The sequence below is a fragment of the Saccostrea echinata genome, unplaced genomic scaffold, assembly GCF_033153115.1.
Source record: "Saccostrea echinata isolate AGI-Se365-2 ecotype Australia unplaced genomic scaffold, CSIRO_AGI_Sech_v1 ptg000037l, whole genome shotgun sequence".
NCBI classification, from domain to species: Eukaryota; Metazoa; Mollusca; class Bivalvia; order Ostreida; family Ostreidae; genus Saccostrea; species Saccostrea echinata.
The window spans coordinates 1,173,392-1,189,488 of NW_026889786.1; the positions used below are offsets into that span (position 1 = coordinate 1,173,392).

At 35.8% G+C, this 16,097-nt stretch overlaps 1 protein-coding gene across 1 annotated transcript; it reads left to right on the forward strand.

Moving 5' to 3' along the window:
* Window positions 1–1,736: 1,736 nt before the first annotated feature.
* On the forward strand, window positions 1,737–14,688 carry LOC133200153 (receptor-type tyrosine-protein phosphatase F-like). Its single transcript, XM_061335911.1, has 6 exons — window positions 1,737–1,856; window positions 3,826–4,122; window positions 5,962–6,144; window positions 7,981–8,091; window positions 12,172–12,432; window positions 14,606–14,688. The coding sequence occupies exons 1-6, from the start codon at window positions 1,760–1,762 to the stop codon at window positions 14,623–14,625; spliced, it is 969 nt and encodes a 322-aa protein (XP_061191895.1). The 5' UTR covers window positions 1,737–1,759; the 3' UTR covers window positions 14,626–14,688.
* The last annotated feature ends 1,409 nt before the right edge of the window (window positions 14,689–16,097 follow it).

Consider the following 16,097-nt stretch of genomic DNA (forward strand, 5'->3'; position numbering starts at 1 on the left):
TTAAATACTTCTGAAAAGAATTTTAAAAAGGCCATAAAAAGCCATCGGACCACAGGTGCTTGAGGACAGACCCCCCCCCCCCCCCCCATATAGACCTCGGGCCTGTTCGACTTTTTCCTCATAAATTATATATGAATGACACATTTGTGATATAATCTATATCATCAATTCGGAAAAATTGGCTTAAACAAACATTTTATAAAAATTACTACCCTACTCTATGTATATAAATATATAGAGAGTGGGGTAGATTTTGTAAAATGTTTGTTTTAGGTAATTTTTCCAGTTGTTGGTATAGATTACATTGTATATCACAAATATGTTATTGAAAGATAATTTATGAGAAAAAAGTCGAAAAGGTCCGGGGGTCTATATTGGGGGGAGGGGGGGGGGCTGTCCTCAAGCACCTGTGCATCGTACGAAACACTTTGAGAGAGAGGTAAATGGAAATGAAAATCTAAAAATTAATTCTATCTCGCCTTATCAACAGGCTACAATTAACTACCCAGATTTTTTTTTTTTTTTGTTCTGTTTTGCGACTTTTCAATTTATAGGGCAACTTGCTCGACCGGGAGAGCAAATTAGATAAATTCTGAAGCTGTTACTTATAGAAGGTCTGTGTCGTTTTTATGCTTTATGTTTCATATCTGAGCAGTTTTTCAATTGTGATATATATATACATGTATTTTTAAAATCTCCTTTTTAAAAATAAAGTTTAAACTTTTGATATAACAGCTGTAATTGCAGTTGTTTATATAATGACGGTTTATCAGTGTAACAAACTTTTAATTAAAATACGTCAAAGGAAAGAAAAATAATCATGCAGTTGACACTTGATTAGTTGTTCCATATCTTTTCGTGATACTGTTGTGGTCTCAAAGTGATGATAAATAAACGCTTTCGATGTTCGAACATTAAAAAATCGTTAAAAAGTTTTCTGTCAGTGATAACTTCTGTTTGTTGTATTGAAGTTAAAAAATGTTTTACTCACTGTGACGTCATAATCAAATGTGCACAAGAAAGTCGACCAAATCATGTAAATTGCGTACTCAGTTTTAACGACGTCAGCAAATCCGCGACCTACGTTAAAATGTGATTAAACGCGAAGTACATTGATTGCGTTTCAACGCAATAATTTTGTGATTAAACGCAAAGTGTTTTGTGTTTAAACGCAATATACATTGCGATTAAACGCAATCTTTTGCGTTTAAACTTAATGATTAATGCGTTTAAACGCAATAACAAAAACTTCTTTCTCTGAACTGGCCTTAACGGGCTTTCGTATTTATTGCTCTGTAAGGCTTTGTTTTTCTTAAAACACAAAATTTAGAAACTCGGCCTTATAAACTTTCTGAATCTACGATTTATAAAAAAAAAAAGTACCCAAGAAGTTGACAAATTCATTGCATTTCTGCACGTAGGCATAGGGGGTTTGGCCTGATAACTACTGCTCCCTAGTAATCGAATTAAATTTTTCCTCCTCTTCATCTTAGATTTGCTAAGATCACGAATCATGTCATCAATATATATAAAATATAATTCATGTATATACAATACATTGATAAATGAATTTTTCCCCTGGGACTTGCAATTAAACTAGAAAGGGGAATCGAGAATAAGTTTCATCAATTATTCTGTTAATGGATCTATAGTATCGGGGAATTAATTCAGGCTGTAGCGGCACACTTATGTGATCATTATTCTCTTGTTTTGAGAGGGACTGGGATATCTGATATCTGATAAAAACTTGTCAAACAATATGGAATTAATTTCTAGGAAATTTGATATATGTTGCGTTTTTATAGTTGCCTTAGTGAGTGGAACTACTGGTCAGAATGTACCGGAGAAACCTACAGGTTGGTCTCAAAATTAGAGGCTTCTATAAAGATATCTATTTTCGAAAATTGCGTAATCCTAACTTGAAGAATATTGCAAATTCATTTTTCAATGAAAAAAAAGGTGAAGTCAGCGAAGAGAGATAGATCTTAAAAAACCTACAAACAATACAAATCTGTGAACAAATCTTCTAATAAGTCACTTAGTTATTTCAATTCCCAATCAAAAAAATGTGTTGAATTTGAATTTTCATGGTTTACATTAACGACTATTCAATGACCAAACATTCTAAAAAAAAGAAAAAAGAAAAAGGTCATGGGTAATTTTGTTAAAAAAAATAAAGCCATGTGATATTTTCCCAAGGATCCTAAACAAAAAAAATAACTTTCAATATTATAGTGACGGACAAGGTCATTCTTAAAGACTAGAATTTATGGGTTTCTTGTTTGAAGGGGAACTAGACGCGGTGAAATTCAATTTGTAATTTGCCAGGCATTTGTAAAAATTCTAAATTTTATGCAATCTCATTAAAATGTAAGACAAAAAATTACTTTTACTAACAAATGGAAAACCCACAAAAGTGTCTAACTTTTTTTTGCATGGCTTGAATTTGATGGAAATTTCATTTTCTTAAAATAAATGCCTGAAATAATAGTATTGCAATACTCTCAGAATGTTTTTTTTAAAATAAGAATACTAGACATCAACTCGTGCACGCACGGGTTGAGAAAGATGCTAATGTTTGATGAAAATGAAGTGAAAGTCACAGGAGATGAAGTTTTTAGAAAAGGAAATGGGGAGTGAATACGGGGGGGGGGGGTAATACAGAAATACTTTATTGATGTACATCTTTTATTGCTGTCAATCAGAGTGCAGGTATTCGGGGTTATGACAAGGATTATATAATTATATGTAATCCGTATGTTCATGTACTGTGAAGAATAAAGAAACTGGTAATCAAAGATTACAGAGCTTACCTCAACAAATGTTATCTTTAAGAAGGGGAAAATCTCATTCTAAACTAATGATCTAGTTGTGTGTATCCCTAGATGCAACATAAAGTTTATGTGATTTTGGTCCAGATAAGGCTTGTAGTTACTTGAGAATGAAGCTTAACCTGGTCAATCATCCAGAAAGTGCACTTCACATCCAGCATCAGAGGTAGGTCTGGTAGTGTGTAATCAATTTGTAGTCAATGAAGTGCTTTAAAAATGGAATTTAATAAACCTGCTCCAAAACTGATAACTCGGTTACTTGTCCAGAAATATAGGTCAAATCCAGCATCCAAAGGAAGTCTGGTAGTGTGCATCCCGAGATACCTCATTCATGAAAATTTGGTCCAAGTAGGGCTTGAATTTACACTGAAATGAATCTGCAGATAGGGTCTTGAGGTTACACTGGAATATGAACCTGCTCCAAAATGCTTACTGGTCATTCATGCATCTGAAGTAAATCTGAGTGTGTTCATCCCTTGATGCATGATCCTTGCAAGTTTGGTCTACGGAGGGGTTGGAGTTGCACTGGAATTAATGAACTGCTCCAAAAACTTTGACTTGGTCACTTATCCAGAAATTGTAGGTCAAATCCAGTTTTTATAAGAATATTCTTGTGCACCATAGCAGGAATAATCATAATTTCAATCCATTTCTTCAACTATTGTGGAATTTATTACAAATTTTGTGGTTACTACTTAACTGTTGAGTGTAAAGTGTATGTAATTCCACAAAAGATTGAAAAAAAATTCTTAGAGATTATAGTCTACAGACAGGCAGATAACCTGATGGCCTGATGGACAAAGTGATTTCAGTGTACCCCCAAAGCTTCGTTTGCGGGGGTAACACTATATTAGGGTGTATGGTGCCTTAGATGTCTTAAGAGGACAGATGTGTCCGTATTCCTATAATCTGGGAGTATGCAGTGTCTCAAAAGTGATGCCCACCAATTAAGAAAACTGAAAATTTTTCTATGATTTCCCATTGCATTTTGTAGCTGCGCCACAAATTACTCGAGAAGTTCGGGACCTGTTCGTGGTTGAAAAACTAGTTGTCAGTTTTGTTTGTAAAGCTTCTGGAAATCCACAGCCTACATTTCATTGGGAAAAAGATGGGAAAAAGTTGAACACAAGGACGAACAGATTCAACGTATTTGACATGCCGTATGGTAGCGTGTTGAGAATGGAGACCGTGCGGAATAGTGACAGTGGTAGTACCTTTACCTGTGTGGCTGAGAATGGTGTGGGGGATCCAGCGAAGAGTACTGGGCTTCTGAAGGTTTACAGGGAATACGGTAAGAAGATGTTACTGTAAAAGTCAATGCCCGTAAAAAGTGGACACACAACATCACAACTTTCAAACCACACAGTCATTGTGATGTTGTTTGTCCACTACTCTCTTCACCTCATACTTTTAGAGACAGTTGGGTTTTGGAGGAAATTGTTAAAAGGTAGGTCCCTACTCGTGATAATATGATGTTAACATTTAACTATACAATTTTTTTTCTGGTTAATATCAAGGAATTCTTAATGTTCTTCAAAACAACCTTTAAAAAAATCGTATATACTAGTATGCACCAGTAATCAATATTCTTGCTGAGGTAGGGTTTGAATCACTCATAAGCTCTCTTGTATCCATATATGAATATGCAATCATTTCCAAAATTTGTGGATTCACTTTTAGCTCACCTGAGCCAAAGGCTAATGTGAGCTTTTCTGATCGAAATTTGTCCTTTGCCTGTCGTCGTCGTTGTCGTCGTAAACTTTTCCCATTTTCATTTTCTTCTCAAGAACCACAGGGCCAGTTTCAACAAAACTTGCCACAAAGAATCCTTTCAAGGGGAGATAATTCAGAAATACATGTAGTGAAAATTTGGTGGCATCTTTTAAAAATATTCATCTCGAGAACCACTGGGCCAAAAATTTCTAAGTTATAGGAAACCTTCTTTACCTAGGCTAGATTCAAGTTTGTTCAAATGATGACTCCGGGGGTAGGGTAGGGCCACAATGGGGGATCAAAGTTTTACCTTGGAATAAATAGGAAAAAAATCTTTAAAAACCTTCTTCTCCAGAACAGCAAAACCATAATAAGTCATATTGTTATGGAAGCATCCTCAGGTAGTTTAGATTCAAGTTTGTACAAATGATGACCCCCGGGGGTAGGCTGGAGCCACAATGGGGATTAAAGTTTTACACTGGAATGAATAGAAAACAATCTTTAAAATTTTCTTCTTACGAACATCATATACTGATATGGAAGCATCCTCATGTAGATTCAAAATTTGTTCAAATGATGACCCCTGGGGGTAAGGTAGATCCACAATTGGGGATCAAAGTTTTACATAGGAGTATATAGGAAAATATCTTTAGAAATCTTTTGTTCAAGAACAGCAAAGCCAATAGCTATATTGATATAGAAGCATCTTCAAGTTTGCCAACCCCAACCCCCAAACCCCCCTTACGTTAACTTTTTCAATATACTGAACCGATTTGTGCTTTTTCTTTTCTTTTTGAAAGAAAGTTTTGAAAGACAATTTATGGCTAATAAATAAAGTATAAAATATCGTTAGATAAATGAAAATATATGATAAAATTAATTTTTTTATAATTCATGAGGCACCTAGGCCTGTATATTAATCATTGAGCACTTCATGAAACATGCTATTAAAAGAAAGAGGGTTGTTCATGTCATCATAAATTATCAAAAAATCTTCATTTCTAAAGTGAACCTAACCTAAGCGTATGTATACGTATTGGAAGGGAGGGGTTCCATCAAAACATTTGAATGCATCAATGGTAAATATACGGTAAATGAGATGAGAACACCTGACAAGTTAAAGTTTTTTTTAAAGTAATTATGCTAAATGAGGAAACCTATTTCTGGTAATTGCATTTCAATTTAGTACGGTATATGCAAAATTACATCTTCAAATGATAAAGTTCCTGTGTCTCTCAATTTAGGACATTTGTTCGACACTGATCACTATAAAAAGTTGACAATCTATAAATATGTTTATATAATGCTAACGTTCCTAATGTAACTATTTTCCAAAATACTAGTAGTTTGAAAAAAAACCACTGTAGTAGATAAAGAGCCAAAATGACTTATCTTTACTGTTTTGTTTTTGTTACAGAACTTCCAGTAGGATATCCCAAAATTATTGTTAACCCAAAGCTGAAATCTGTTGAGAAAGAGAAACCTGCCATCATGCAGTGTCAAGCTGATGCTAATGGACACAAGTTTGATATCGAGTGGTTCAAAAATGGCATCCCTGTAGATCTGGGTGACAACAAACGGCTTACAATCACAGAAACAGGTTAAATGATACATCCAAATATCAATACAATCAAATGTCAGTAAAAGATTTTAATCAAGAATAATTCTTCAAATTGAATTAATTAATACAACAAGGCTACCTTTTAAAAAATTATAGGATACTTGCTTCAATGTAATATGAAAGAAATTAACCCCACCATGACACCAATTAAGATTTAGAGCATATAAATGTGGAATTATAATTGTTCATAGATTTCTTGGGTCAACCCTAGCCACGAATATAAATCCCCAAGAACAATCAACTTCGTCAAGGTACCAATTCATGGAATCTATTACCGACCCAGTAAAAATTTTTATTGTCCATGAACACTGACCCCCTCGATTTAAAATAATTCCGTAGTATGTCATCCCCCCCCCCCCCGGATTTTTTTTTTTTTTTTTTTTTTTGAATAGAAAAAAAACTACTCTGCAAAATCCTACAGATGTATCTGTTCGACACCTTTTATACTATAGTATCTCTAGGTCATTAGTTTATTGATTCAATACGGTATAACTTCATGAATTAAGAGGCACTAGAAATATAATACAAGTATCTTTATTGTTTTCCAGAGGTAGAAAATATATTTCTTTTAGGACGGTAGCTTGAACCATTTTTCATAGAATGGGGATGAGGAAATTGAAAATCATTCACATTGAAAAACAAGATGTGTTTGTGAAACACTGATGCCCCCCATATGGCAGCTTCTGGCGAAGGTTAAAGTTTCTCAAATGCAAGTCAAAATCCAGGCCAAAAAATTTAAAAAAATGTTGGTACCCAAAGAAAAGTCTTGTCTCGAGGAATTTAACTGTGAAATTTGAAAGCCCTAGCTACAACTGTTCAGAAGTTATGGCGAAGGTTAAAGTTTTTTAAAAGTAAGTAAAACATCAAGGTCAAAGTTGTTGGTATCTACAGGAAGGTCTTGTCAAAAGGTTTACATATGTGAAGTATGAAAGCCCTAGCACCAACCATTCAAAAGTTATGGCCAAGGTTAAAGTTTTTCGAAAGTAGGTCAAACTCCTAGGTCAAGGTCTCAGAGGTTGGTATCCAAAGGAAGGTCTTGTCACAAGGATTACATATGTGAAGTACAAAAGCCCTAGCACCAACCATTCAAAAGTTATGGCCAAGGTTAAAGATTTCGAAAGTAGGTCAAACTCCTAGGTCAAGGTCAAAGGTCAAAGTGGTTCTTATCCAAAGGAAGGTCTTGTCACAAGGATTACATATGTGAATTATGAAAGCCCTAGCATCAACTGTTCAAAAGTTATGGCCAAGGTTAAGGTTTTTCAAAAATAGGTCAAACTCCTAGGTCAAGGTCAAAAGGTCAAAGTTGTTGGTATCCAAAGGAAAGTCTTGTCACAAGGATTAGATATGTGAAATATGAAAGCCCTAGCACTAACCGTTCAAAAGTTATGACCAAGGTTAAAGTTTTTCAAAAGTAAGGTTTCTTTGGATACCAACAACTTCGACCCTTTGACCTTGACATTTGACCTACTTTTGGAAAACTTTAACCTTTGTCATAACTTTTGAACGATTGGTGCTTCTGTTTACATATTTTACCTGTGTATTTCTTGGAAGAAGGCCCTTTCTTGGGCACCATTAATTTTGACCATTTGACCTTGATGTTTGACATACTTTTGAAAAAATGTTAATCTTTTCCATATCTATTCAATGGTTGCTGCTAGGGCTTTCATATTTTACAGGTATATTTCTCGATACAAGACCTTACTTTGCGTACCAACATATTTGATTTGCATTCGAGAAAGTTAAACCTTTGCTATAAGTTGCCATACGGGGGCATCAGTGTTTCACAAACACATCTTGTTTTTTTTTTCTTTTTAGGCTCTTTGCGGATAGCCAAGGCCTTAAAGTCAGATTATGGAAAGTATGAATGTGTAGCTAGCAATGAATATGGAGTGGCATACTCTTATGCTGCTATGTTATACGTCAAAGGTGTGTATCTTCAGAAGTGGCTGCTGAGGAAAAAGAGAGAGAGAAAAAAAAACACCAGTGGGAATATACATTTCAATTATTAGAACTACACAAGAGTCTGTTCTTGAAGTCAGAAATGCTGAACTGCTATAGAAATGATCATTTCTTTAATTTATAGAATTAATTTTGCTTAAATCATTCACTGACAATGTTATTTTCTAATAGTACCTCTTTGTTATAAACAAACTTCATGCCTTTAAAGTTATCCAAAGGTCATAGGTCATTAGGTGACCTAATCACAGGGCACAATAACACTGCATTTCTTATGTACAAAATATGTCAGAAACAATAATCGTTTTATTATTGAATTTACACCTTCTGTCACTTTTTTTGGTTCAAAATCTACGACAGACAGTTAGGGCCTAGTGCAATATCATCCTCGCAACATCAGGGGTCCTGAGTCAACAATATTCATGGAATACCAATTTTACTGAAAACAATACAGATGACTATCTCAAATGTGTATATAAGAAATAAGTTTTAAAACTTCGAAGGGAAATAAATTAATTTGTGCTTATGCCCATTTCCCCATACTTCAAAAGCAAAAGAAAGACAAGAGGCCCATGGGCCTTGAATCGCTCTTCTGATAAACTGTACAACCTATCACTTCTATTTGAAGCCTCAAAGTATCCTTTATATTTACATAAACCCTTGAAATTCCAATTCACACTCTGAGAACCCAAGATGATTCTAAGCCAATTAGTACCTGAGAGTTGGTCATGGTGACCTACTTATCACTTGTCATTCTCTGAGGACCCATCAACTAAGTTTGATGATTCTAAGCCAATTAATACCTAAAATATTTTTTAAAATTATAATCATAAAATTTTATAAGTAGGTCAAAGTGACCTACTTTTCAATTGTTTTACTCCAAGGACCCAAGATGCATCAACTGACAAAGTTTGATGATTCTAAGCCAATTAGTACCTGTAATATTTAACTAAAGCCATAAATTTTCAAAAGTAGGTCACCGTGACCTACTTTTCAGTTGCTGTACTCCGAGGACCAAAGATACATCGACTGACAAAGTTTGATGATTCTAGCCAATAAGTACCCAAAATATTTAATTACAGCCATAAATTTTCAAAAGTAGGTCACAGTGACCTACTTTTCAGTCAACCTACTCCGAAGACCCAAGATGCATCAACTGACAAATTTTGACGATTCTAAGCCAAATAATTCCTGAAAATATTAAATACAGCCATAAAATTTCAAAAGTAGGTCACCGTGACCTACTTTTCAGTTGTTGTACTCCGAGGACCCAAGACGCATCAACTGACAAAGTTTAATGATTCTAAGCCAATTAGTACCCGAAATATTTGATTAAAGCCATAAATTTTCAAAAGTAGGTCACGGTGACCTACTTTTCAGTTGTTGTACTCCGAGGACCCATGACACCTAAACTGACAAAGTTTTATAATTCTAAGCCAATTAGTACCCGAAATATTTTATTAAAGCCATAAATTTTCCGAAAGTAGGTCACGGTGACCTACTTTTTAGTCTACCTACTCCGAAGACCCATGACGCATCAACTGACAAAGTTTGATGATTCTAAGCCAATTAGTACCCGAAATATTTAATTAAAGCCATAAATTTTCAAAAGTAGGTCACGGTGACCTACTTTTCAGTTGTTGTACTCCGAGGACCCATGACACCTAAACTGACAAAGTTTGATGATTCTAAGCCAATTAGTACCCGAAATATTTAATTAAAGCCATAAATTTTCAAAAGTAGGTCACGGTGACCTACTTTTTAGTCCATCTACTCTGAAGACCCAAGATGCATCAACTGACAAAGTTTGATGATTCTAAGCCAATTAGTACCCGAAATATTTAATTAACGCCATAAATTTTCAAAAGTAGGTCACTGTGACCTACTTTTTTGTCGACCTACTCCGAAGACCCAAGATGCATCAACTGACAAAGTTTGATGATTCTAAGCCAATTAGTACCCGAAATATTTAATTAAAGCCATAAATTTTCAAAAGTAGGTCACTGTGACCTACTTTTTAGTCGACCTACTCCGAAGACCCAAGATGCATCAACTGACAAAATTTGATGATTCTAAGCCAATTAGTATCCGAAATATTTAATTAACGCCATAAATTTTCAAAAGTAGGTCACTGTGACCTACTTTTTAGTCGACCTACTCCGAAGACCCAAGATGCATCAACTGACAAAGTTTGATGATTCTAAGCCAATTAGTACCCGAAATATTTAATTAACGCCATAAATTTTCAAAAGTAGGTCACTGTGACCTACTTTTTAGTCGACCTACTCCGAAGACCCAAGATGCATCAACTGACAAAGTTTGATGATTCTAAGCCAATTAGTACCTGAAATATTTAATTATAGTCATATAAATTGAAAAGTAGGTCACGGTGACCTACTTTTCAGTTGACCTTTTTTGAGGACCCAAGATGCATCAACTTACAAAGTTTTATGATCATAGGACTTAAAATGTCCAAATTATGCCTCTAAAATGCTTTGAAATCGAATGCCTGCAAAGTTCAAAAAGTAGGTCACTGTGACCTACTTTTTAATAAATATGTTTTATGGCCCCAAGATGCATCATCTTACAAGATTTAATGATTCTAAGCCTTCCCGTATTCGAATTAATGACCTTAATTGTTTTAAAAAAGATTAGCCATAAAATTCAAAAAGTAGGTCAAGGTGACCTACTTTTTAGTTGACGTACTTTGAGGACCCAAGATGCATCAACTGACAAAGTTTGATGATCATAGGCCTTAAATTGTTCAAAATATGCCTCTAAATCATTTTGAAAAAGAATGGCCGCAAAATTTAAAAAGTAGGTCACCGTGACCTACTTTTGAGTCAACATGATATGAGGTCCTTAGATGCACCAACTGACAAGATTTTATGATCCTAGTCCTTATAGTAAGCAAAATATCAACATTTTAATAAAATGTAATTTTTGGTCAACTGTGAAGTGACCTTGAGACCACGCCCTTTGCCCCAGGGTAAATCCCCGTGCAAATTTTAATCTACAACATATCCTCATCCTTTTGTGTAAGTTTGGTGATAATCTGCCCAGTGGTTCTTGAGAAGAAGATTTTTTAGCAACCAGTACTTTTGTTTCTATTTTCCTAATTATCTCCCCTTGTTAAAGGGTCACAACCCCAGTTTTAGTATAAAAGGGAGCCCTTGGGCCAAGGATACCCTGTGACAAATTTGACAATAATTGGCCAAGGGGTTCTTGAGTTATGGCCCATATTCTATATATTATAGAATATTATATATATCATATTATATATATTATATATATACGCACACCGCACACCGCACAAATGGCCATAGCATTAGCTCTTTGAGCCTTTGGCTCAGAAGAGCTAATAAATGCTAAATGCTACCAGATCTTAAGATGAGCAGTATGACGCAGTGTGCTGGTAATATCAGGTAATCTTAGAATACAACCCTGTCCATGCGCGGAACTAGAGCCCCCCCCCCCCCCCCTGTAATTGCAGAGTTATTAAAAGTATATACTGAAGCAAATAAAAAAGTGAATTTGGACCCACCCACCCCTAGAAAACGTGGACCCCACCATCAACACCACAAAATAGGGTTTTTTCACATTTGGGAAATGGATTTAACGGGGTTTTTTTTGTTTTGTTTGTTTTTTGTTTTGTGTGTGTGTGGGTGTTTTTATGGTTTTGGTTTTTTGCTTGTCCGAAATTTTTGGGTTGGAATTTTTTTTTGACTGGGATGGAATCCCCCCCCCCCCCCCCGGAAAAAATTCCTGGATCCGCGTCTGCCTGTCTTATTCCTCCATATCACCACGCCTACTTCAACATGGCAATAGACCATGCTGATTTGAATTTTATTTTTTTTTAATTTACCATCATCAATTTTTTTTTTAGGCTTTAATTAGTTTAATTTATTATTGGATGCCAACAAATTTTTATGTGAAAGCTGAAGTTCAACATTCATCTCTTAATTTGTTGAAGATAGCAAACCTGTAAATGCTAAGTATAATATACCATGACTTTTACCACACTTATTACGATATACATTTTTTTTCCAGTACGTAGAGTTCCCCCACGATTTACCCACCCTCCAAAGAGAGTGGAGGTGGACCCCAACGGAAGTGTCAATCTGACCTGTGTGGCTGTCGGATCCCCTATGCCACATGTCATGTGGCGAGATGGTGCCACAGAACTCGGGAAGCCTGTCATAGGAAAGAATGTCCTCCAACTTAAAAATGTCACGGAGAGCAAGAACTACACGTGTGTGGCATCCTCTGACTTAGGGACCATCAAACATGTCGAGGAGGTCATAGTTAAAGGTACAAGCAAAGTTAAAGGTACAAGCAAATTCAAAGATTTGCTTTCTGTGTCTTAGTGGTTGGTATGCAATTGAATAATATATGGTATATTGTACCTGCTTTGTGTGTCCTGTCTGGTTTGTGCATCATACAAAAAAGAGATAAATTAATAAAATTATGGCAAGATTAAAGCTTCTCCAAACTGCATCAAACTTCAAGATCAAGGTCATGAGGTCCATATCATAAAACAATCTGAAACACTAGTACCTTTTTGAAAGGTGTTGTCATAGGTAATGCACATGTAAAAATACAAAAGCCCTACCTTCTATCATTCAAAGGTTATTACCAATGTAAATTAAATTTGAAAAAGACTGTAGGTTAAACTTTGAAGTAAAGGTCACGTCAAAAACCAGAGCACATTTGGAAAGATCTTGAAACAGGCAATGCACGTGTCAAACATAAATGCCCTATCTTCTCTCAATAAAAAGTTATCAGCAATGTTAAAATTTTTGAAAATTAGCTATGCTTCTTAGAAATTTAGCAGCATATACTGTTTGAAAATTAGGTTAAAAACTTGAAAGGTCAAGGTCACAGGGTCAAAAATAGCACAATCAGAAACTTTTTGACACAGGTAATGCACTTGTCATATATGAACGCCCTTTTTCACCAATCTTAGAATTTCTGAAAATTAGGTCAAACTTCAAGTTCACAGGGTAAAAAATTATAGCATGTATGGAAACATTTCATCACAGGAAATGCACATGTCAAATATCATTCAAAAGTTATAACCAGTGTTAAAATTTTGAAAAGTAGGCCAATCTTCAAGGTCACGGGTTTAAAAATCATACTATATTTGGAGATGTCTTGTCACAGGTAATGAACATTTGATTGTTGTGAATTTGTTGTCGAATAGCATAACGAGTTTATTGGTCTGTAGAGACGACTATAAACGGTTAGGAGGTGGATAAAATTTACAGGTTGGTTATAGAATATGTCTAGAATTAGGGGATGAAAGGTTGTTGACTGACCAATGCTGGATAGTGGCGAAATATATCCCCAAAGTGCGAAGAAAATCTTGCGCCGTAAATTGCATTTTATTTACATTACGGGGTCTGTAGTGTTATGGTCAAAGACTAAAATATAAACCATAACGCTATAGTTCTGCAGCTAGAAAATTAGATAAAACCTGAAGGTCAGGGTCATGAGAAATAAGAAAGCGTTTTTTTTTTCTCGTTCAAAAGAAATGACCAAGGTTAAATTTTGTTAAAATTTTTGAAAAATTGGTCAGACTTCAAGGTCACAGGGTTAAAAAAAATACTATATTGAATTTTGGAAAAGGTCTTGTCACAGGTAATGTACATGTGACATATAAAAGACCTATATCTTTTCATTCAAAAGTTATGAGACCGTTCACAGTAGCTCAGTCGGTAGAGCGCTCGCTCCGTGATCGGGAGGTCGTGAGTTCGTATCTTGGCTGCGACTGACCCAAGTCGATAAAAAATGGGTAGCAACTGTTCCTTCGTCATGCACTCGGCACTTTGAAGTGAAAGTTGCAGGTCCTTCGGATGAGACCTTAAAAACCGAGGCCCCGTGTCACGGCAGGTGTTGGCACGATAAAGATCCCTCACTGCTCAATGGCCCTGATTGTCAAGTAAAGATCAAAATTTGCCGGTATTCACCGGTATATGGTGACGTCTCTTATGAGTGAAAAATTCTTGAATGGGACGTAAAGCAACATACAATCAAACAATCAATCAAAAGTTATGATGGGTTCCACATACCACTTCATGAGCATTTAAATCGAATAGTTCTTCAAGGGGGAAAAAAGCCAAAACCAAAAGCAAATCTGTACAAGAAACACTGATTTTGCAAGCCGAAGCATGAGTATGTCCCCTCGACCCAAGCAGTGTAATACTTATATTGGACTTGAAAGCAGAGAGCACTCTCAAACTCTTAGTTTTGCAAAATTTCACATTTTCAGAAATAAATGACCCTTTTTTAGTTCTATGGCAATGACAGCTATTTTTGATATTTATAAACCAAATCTTGGAGAGACACATACATGATTATTATGTAAATATAGTTTGAAATACAATTGGAGAAAGAAAAATCCATTTAAGATAAAATTCCTTTTTTTCATGGATACAGTTAAAGACTTGTCTCCAGTCGATTAAATTGTACCATTTTTTTTCAGAACCCAGTTTTACCAGATGAAACGAATAAGAACGGAATATATTGCTTCAAGAGAATTGGTTGAAAAGTTGTGAGAAAAATGAGATTTAAAATTTTCAATCTTTATACTTCATACTTGTATGTTTAAATGGAACTGGTCGCCATTTTGAAGAAGGAACATTTGTAATAATGTTTCCCCCTCATACATGAATCCTACTCTAGAGTCTGTTTTGAAAATCCTACCCTAGAGTCAGATTCCAGGGGGGAAATCCTACTCTAGAGTCTGTTTTCCACGGGGAAATCCTACCCTAGAGCCAGATTCTACTCTAGAGTCTGTTTTGGGGGGAATTCCTGCTTTAGAGCCAGATTTCCAGGGGAAATCCTATTCTAGAGCCAACTTTCTGGGGGGGGGGGGGGGTCCTACTCTAGAGTCTGCTTTCCGGGGGGAAATCCTACTCCAGAGCCTGTTTTCTGAGGGAAATCCTACTATAGAGCCAATTTCCGGGGGGGGGGGGGGAGGAGGATCCTACTCTAGAGCCAATTTCTGAGAAGAAAGATTTTAGAGGGGAAAAACCTACTCTACAAGACCGGTATACCCTGGCTTGAAAAGCAGGGGGTATGTGGTGATAGGGGTGTCTATGCACCCTTCCAGTAGTCTGTCCATCCTTCTATTACTTGTAGTCTTATCAATTTAGCTGAAATATGGGTCCAATTTCACATCAAACTCACATTTTTCACTCATATGGAGACGCCACCACTTGCCGGTGGAGAGCTGCAAATTTTTTCCTATGCTCGGCACTTACGGCCATTGAGCAGTGAGGGGTCTTTTTCGTGCCAACACCTACTGCGACACGGGACCTCGGTTTATACGGTCTCATCCGAAGGACCGGTCTCCACGTCCCACAGTGGGATTACTTTTTGTTAATTTTGAAATATTAGCAATTTTGAAGAGATCGTGAATACAGTTTAAAATATGAATAAATTTCCTTAGACTAAGATTTAATATGCACGGATCATTTCATTCAGTATATAATGATAAATATAATTTACAAAAACATATCCATAAAGACTTAGAGACAAAATTTGACCTTGTTTTGATAACCTCTGCCCTAAAATTTAATTACAATGTTGCGAAGAAATGGGACGCACACTCTGAAGTGAGCATAAACATCTATATTAATAATTTCTTGGGTATAAAAGGTTTTGCTAATTCTATAAATGTCACAAAATACAGCTTAGTTTATTTTCTCTTTCTTCAAGAAAAAATGCATCAAAATTTTAACCAAAATTTAATAAATTGAAAAGAGTTATGCACCTTTCCTGTAGTACCGGTAATTTGCATAAAAAATTATGAGCCCCATATGTGTAATGGGGGAGGAGAAAAATGCGACAGACCAGACTGGGACTCGAACCCAGGCCCCTGAATCTCCAGTCAGGTGCTCTACCAACTGAGCTATCTGTCCAACGGCAATTGAACCAATCTGACCACCACATTCCTCCCTCCTTAAAGGTCT

Bases quoted from the DNA above. Each gene is read 5' to 3' on its own strand.
- LOC133200153 (XM_061335911.1), top strand. From the start codon at position 1,760: ATGGAATTAATTTCTAGGAAATTTGATATATGTTGCGTTTTTATAGTT. The intron at 6,145-7,980 runs GTTAAATGATAC...TTTTCTTTTTAG, and splicing joins GCTTACAATCACAGAAACAG to GCTCTTTGCGGATAGCCAAG. The intron at 12,433-14,605 runs GTACAAGCAAAG...ATTTTTTTTCAG, and splicing joins CGAGGAGGTCATAGTTAAAG to AACCCAGTTTTACCAGATGA.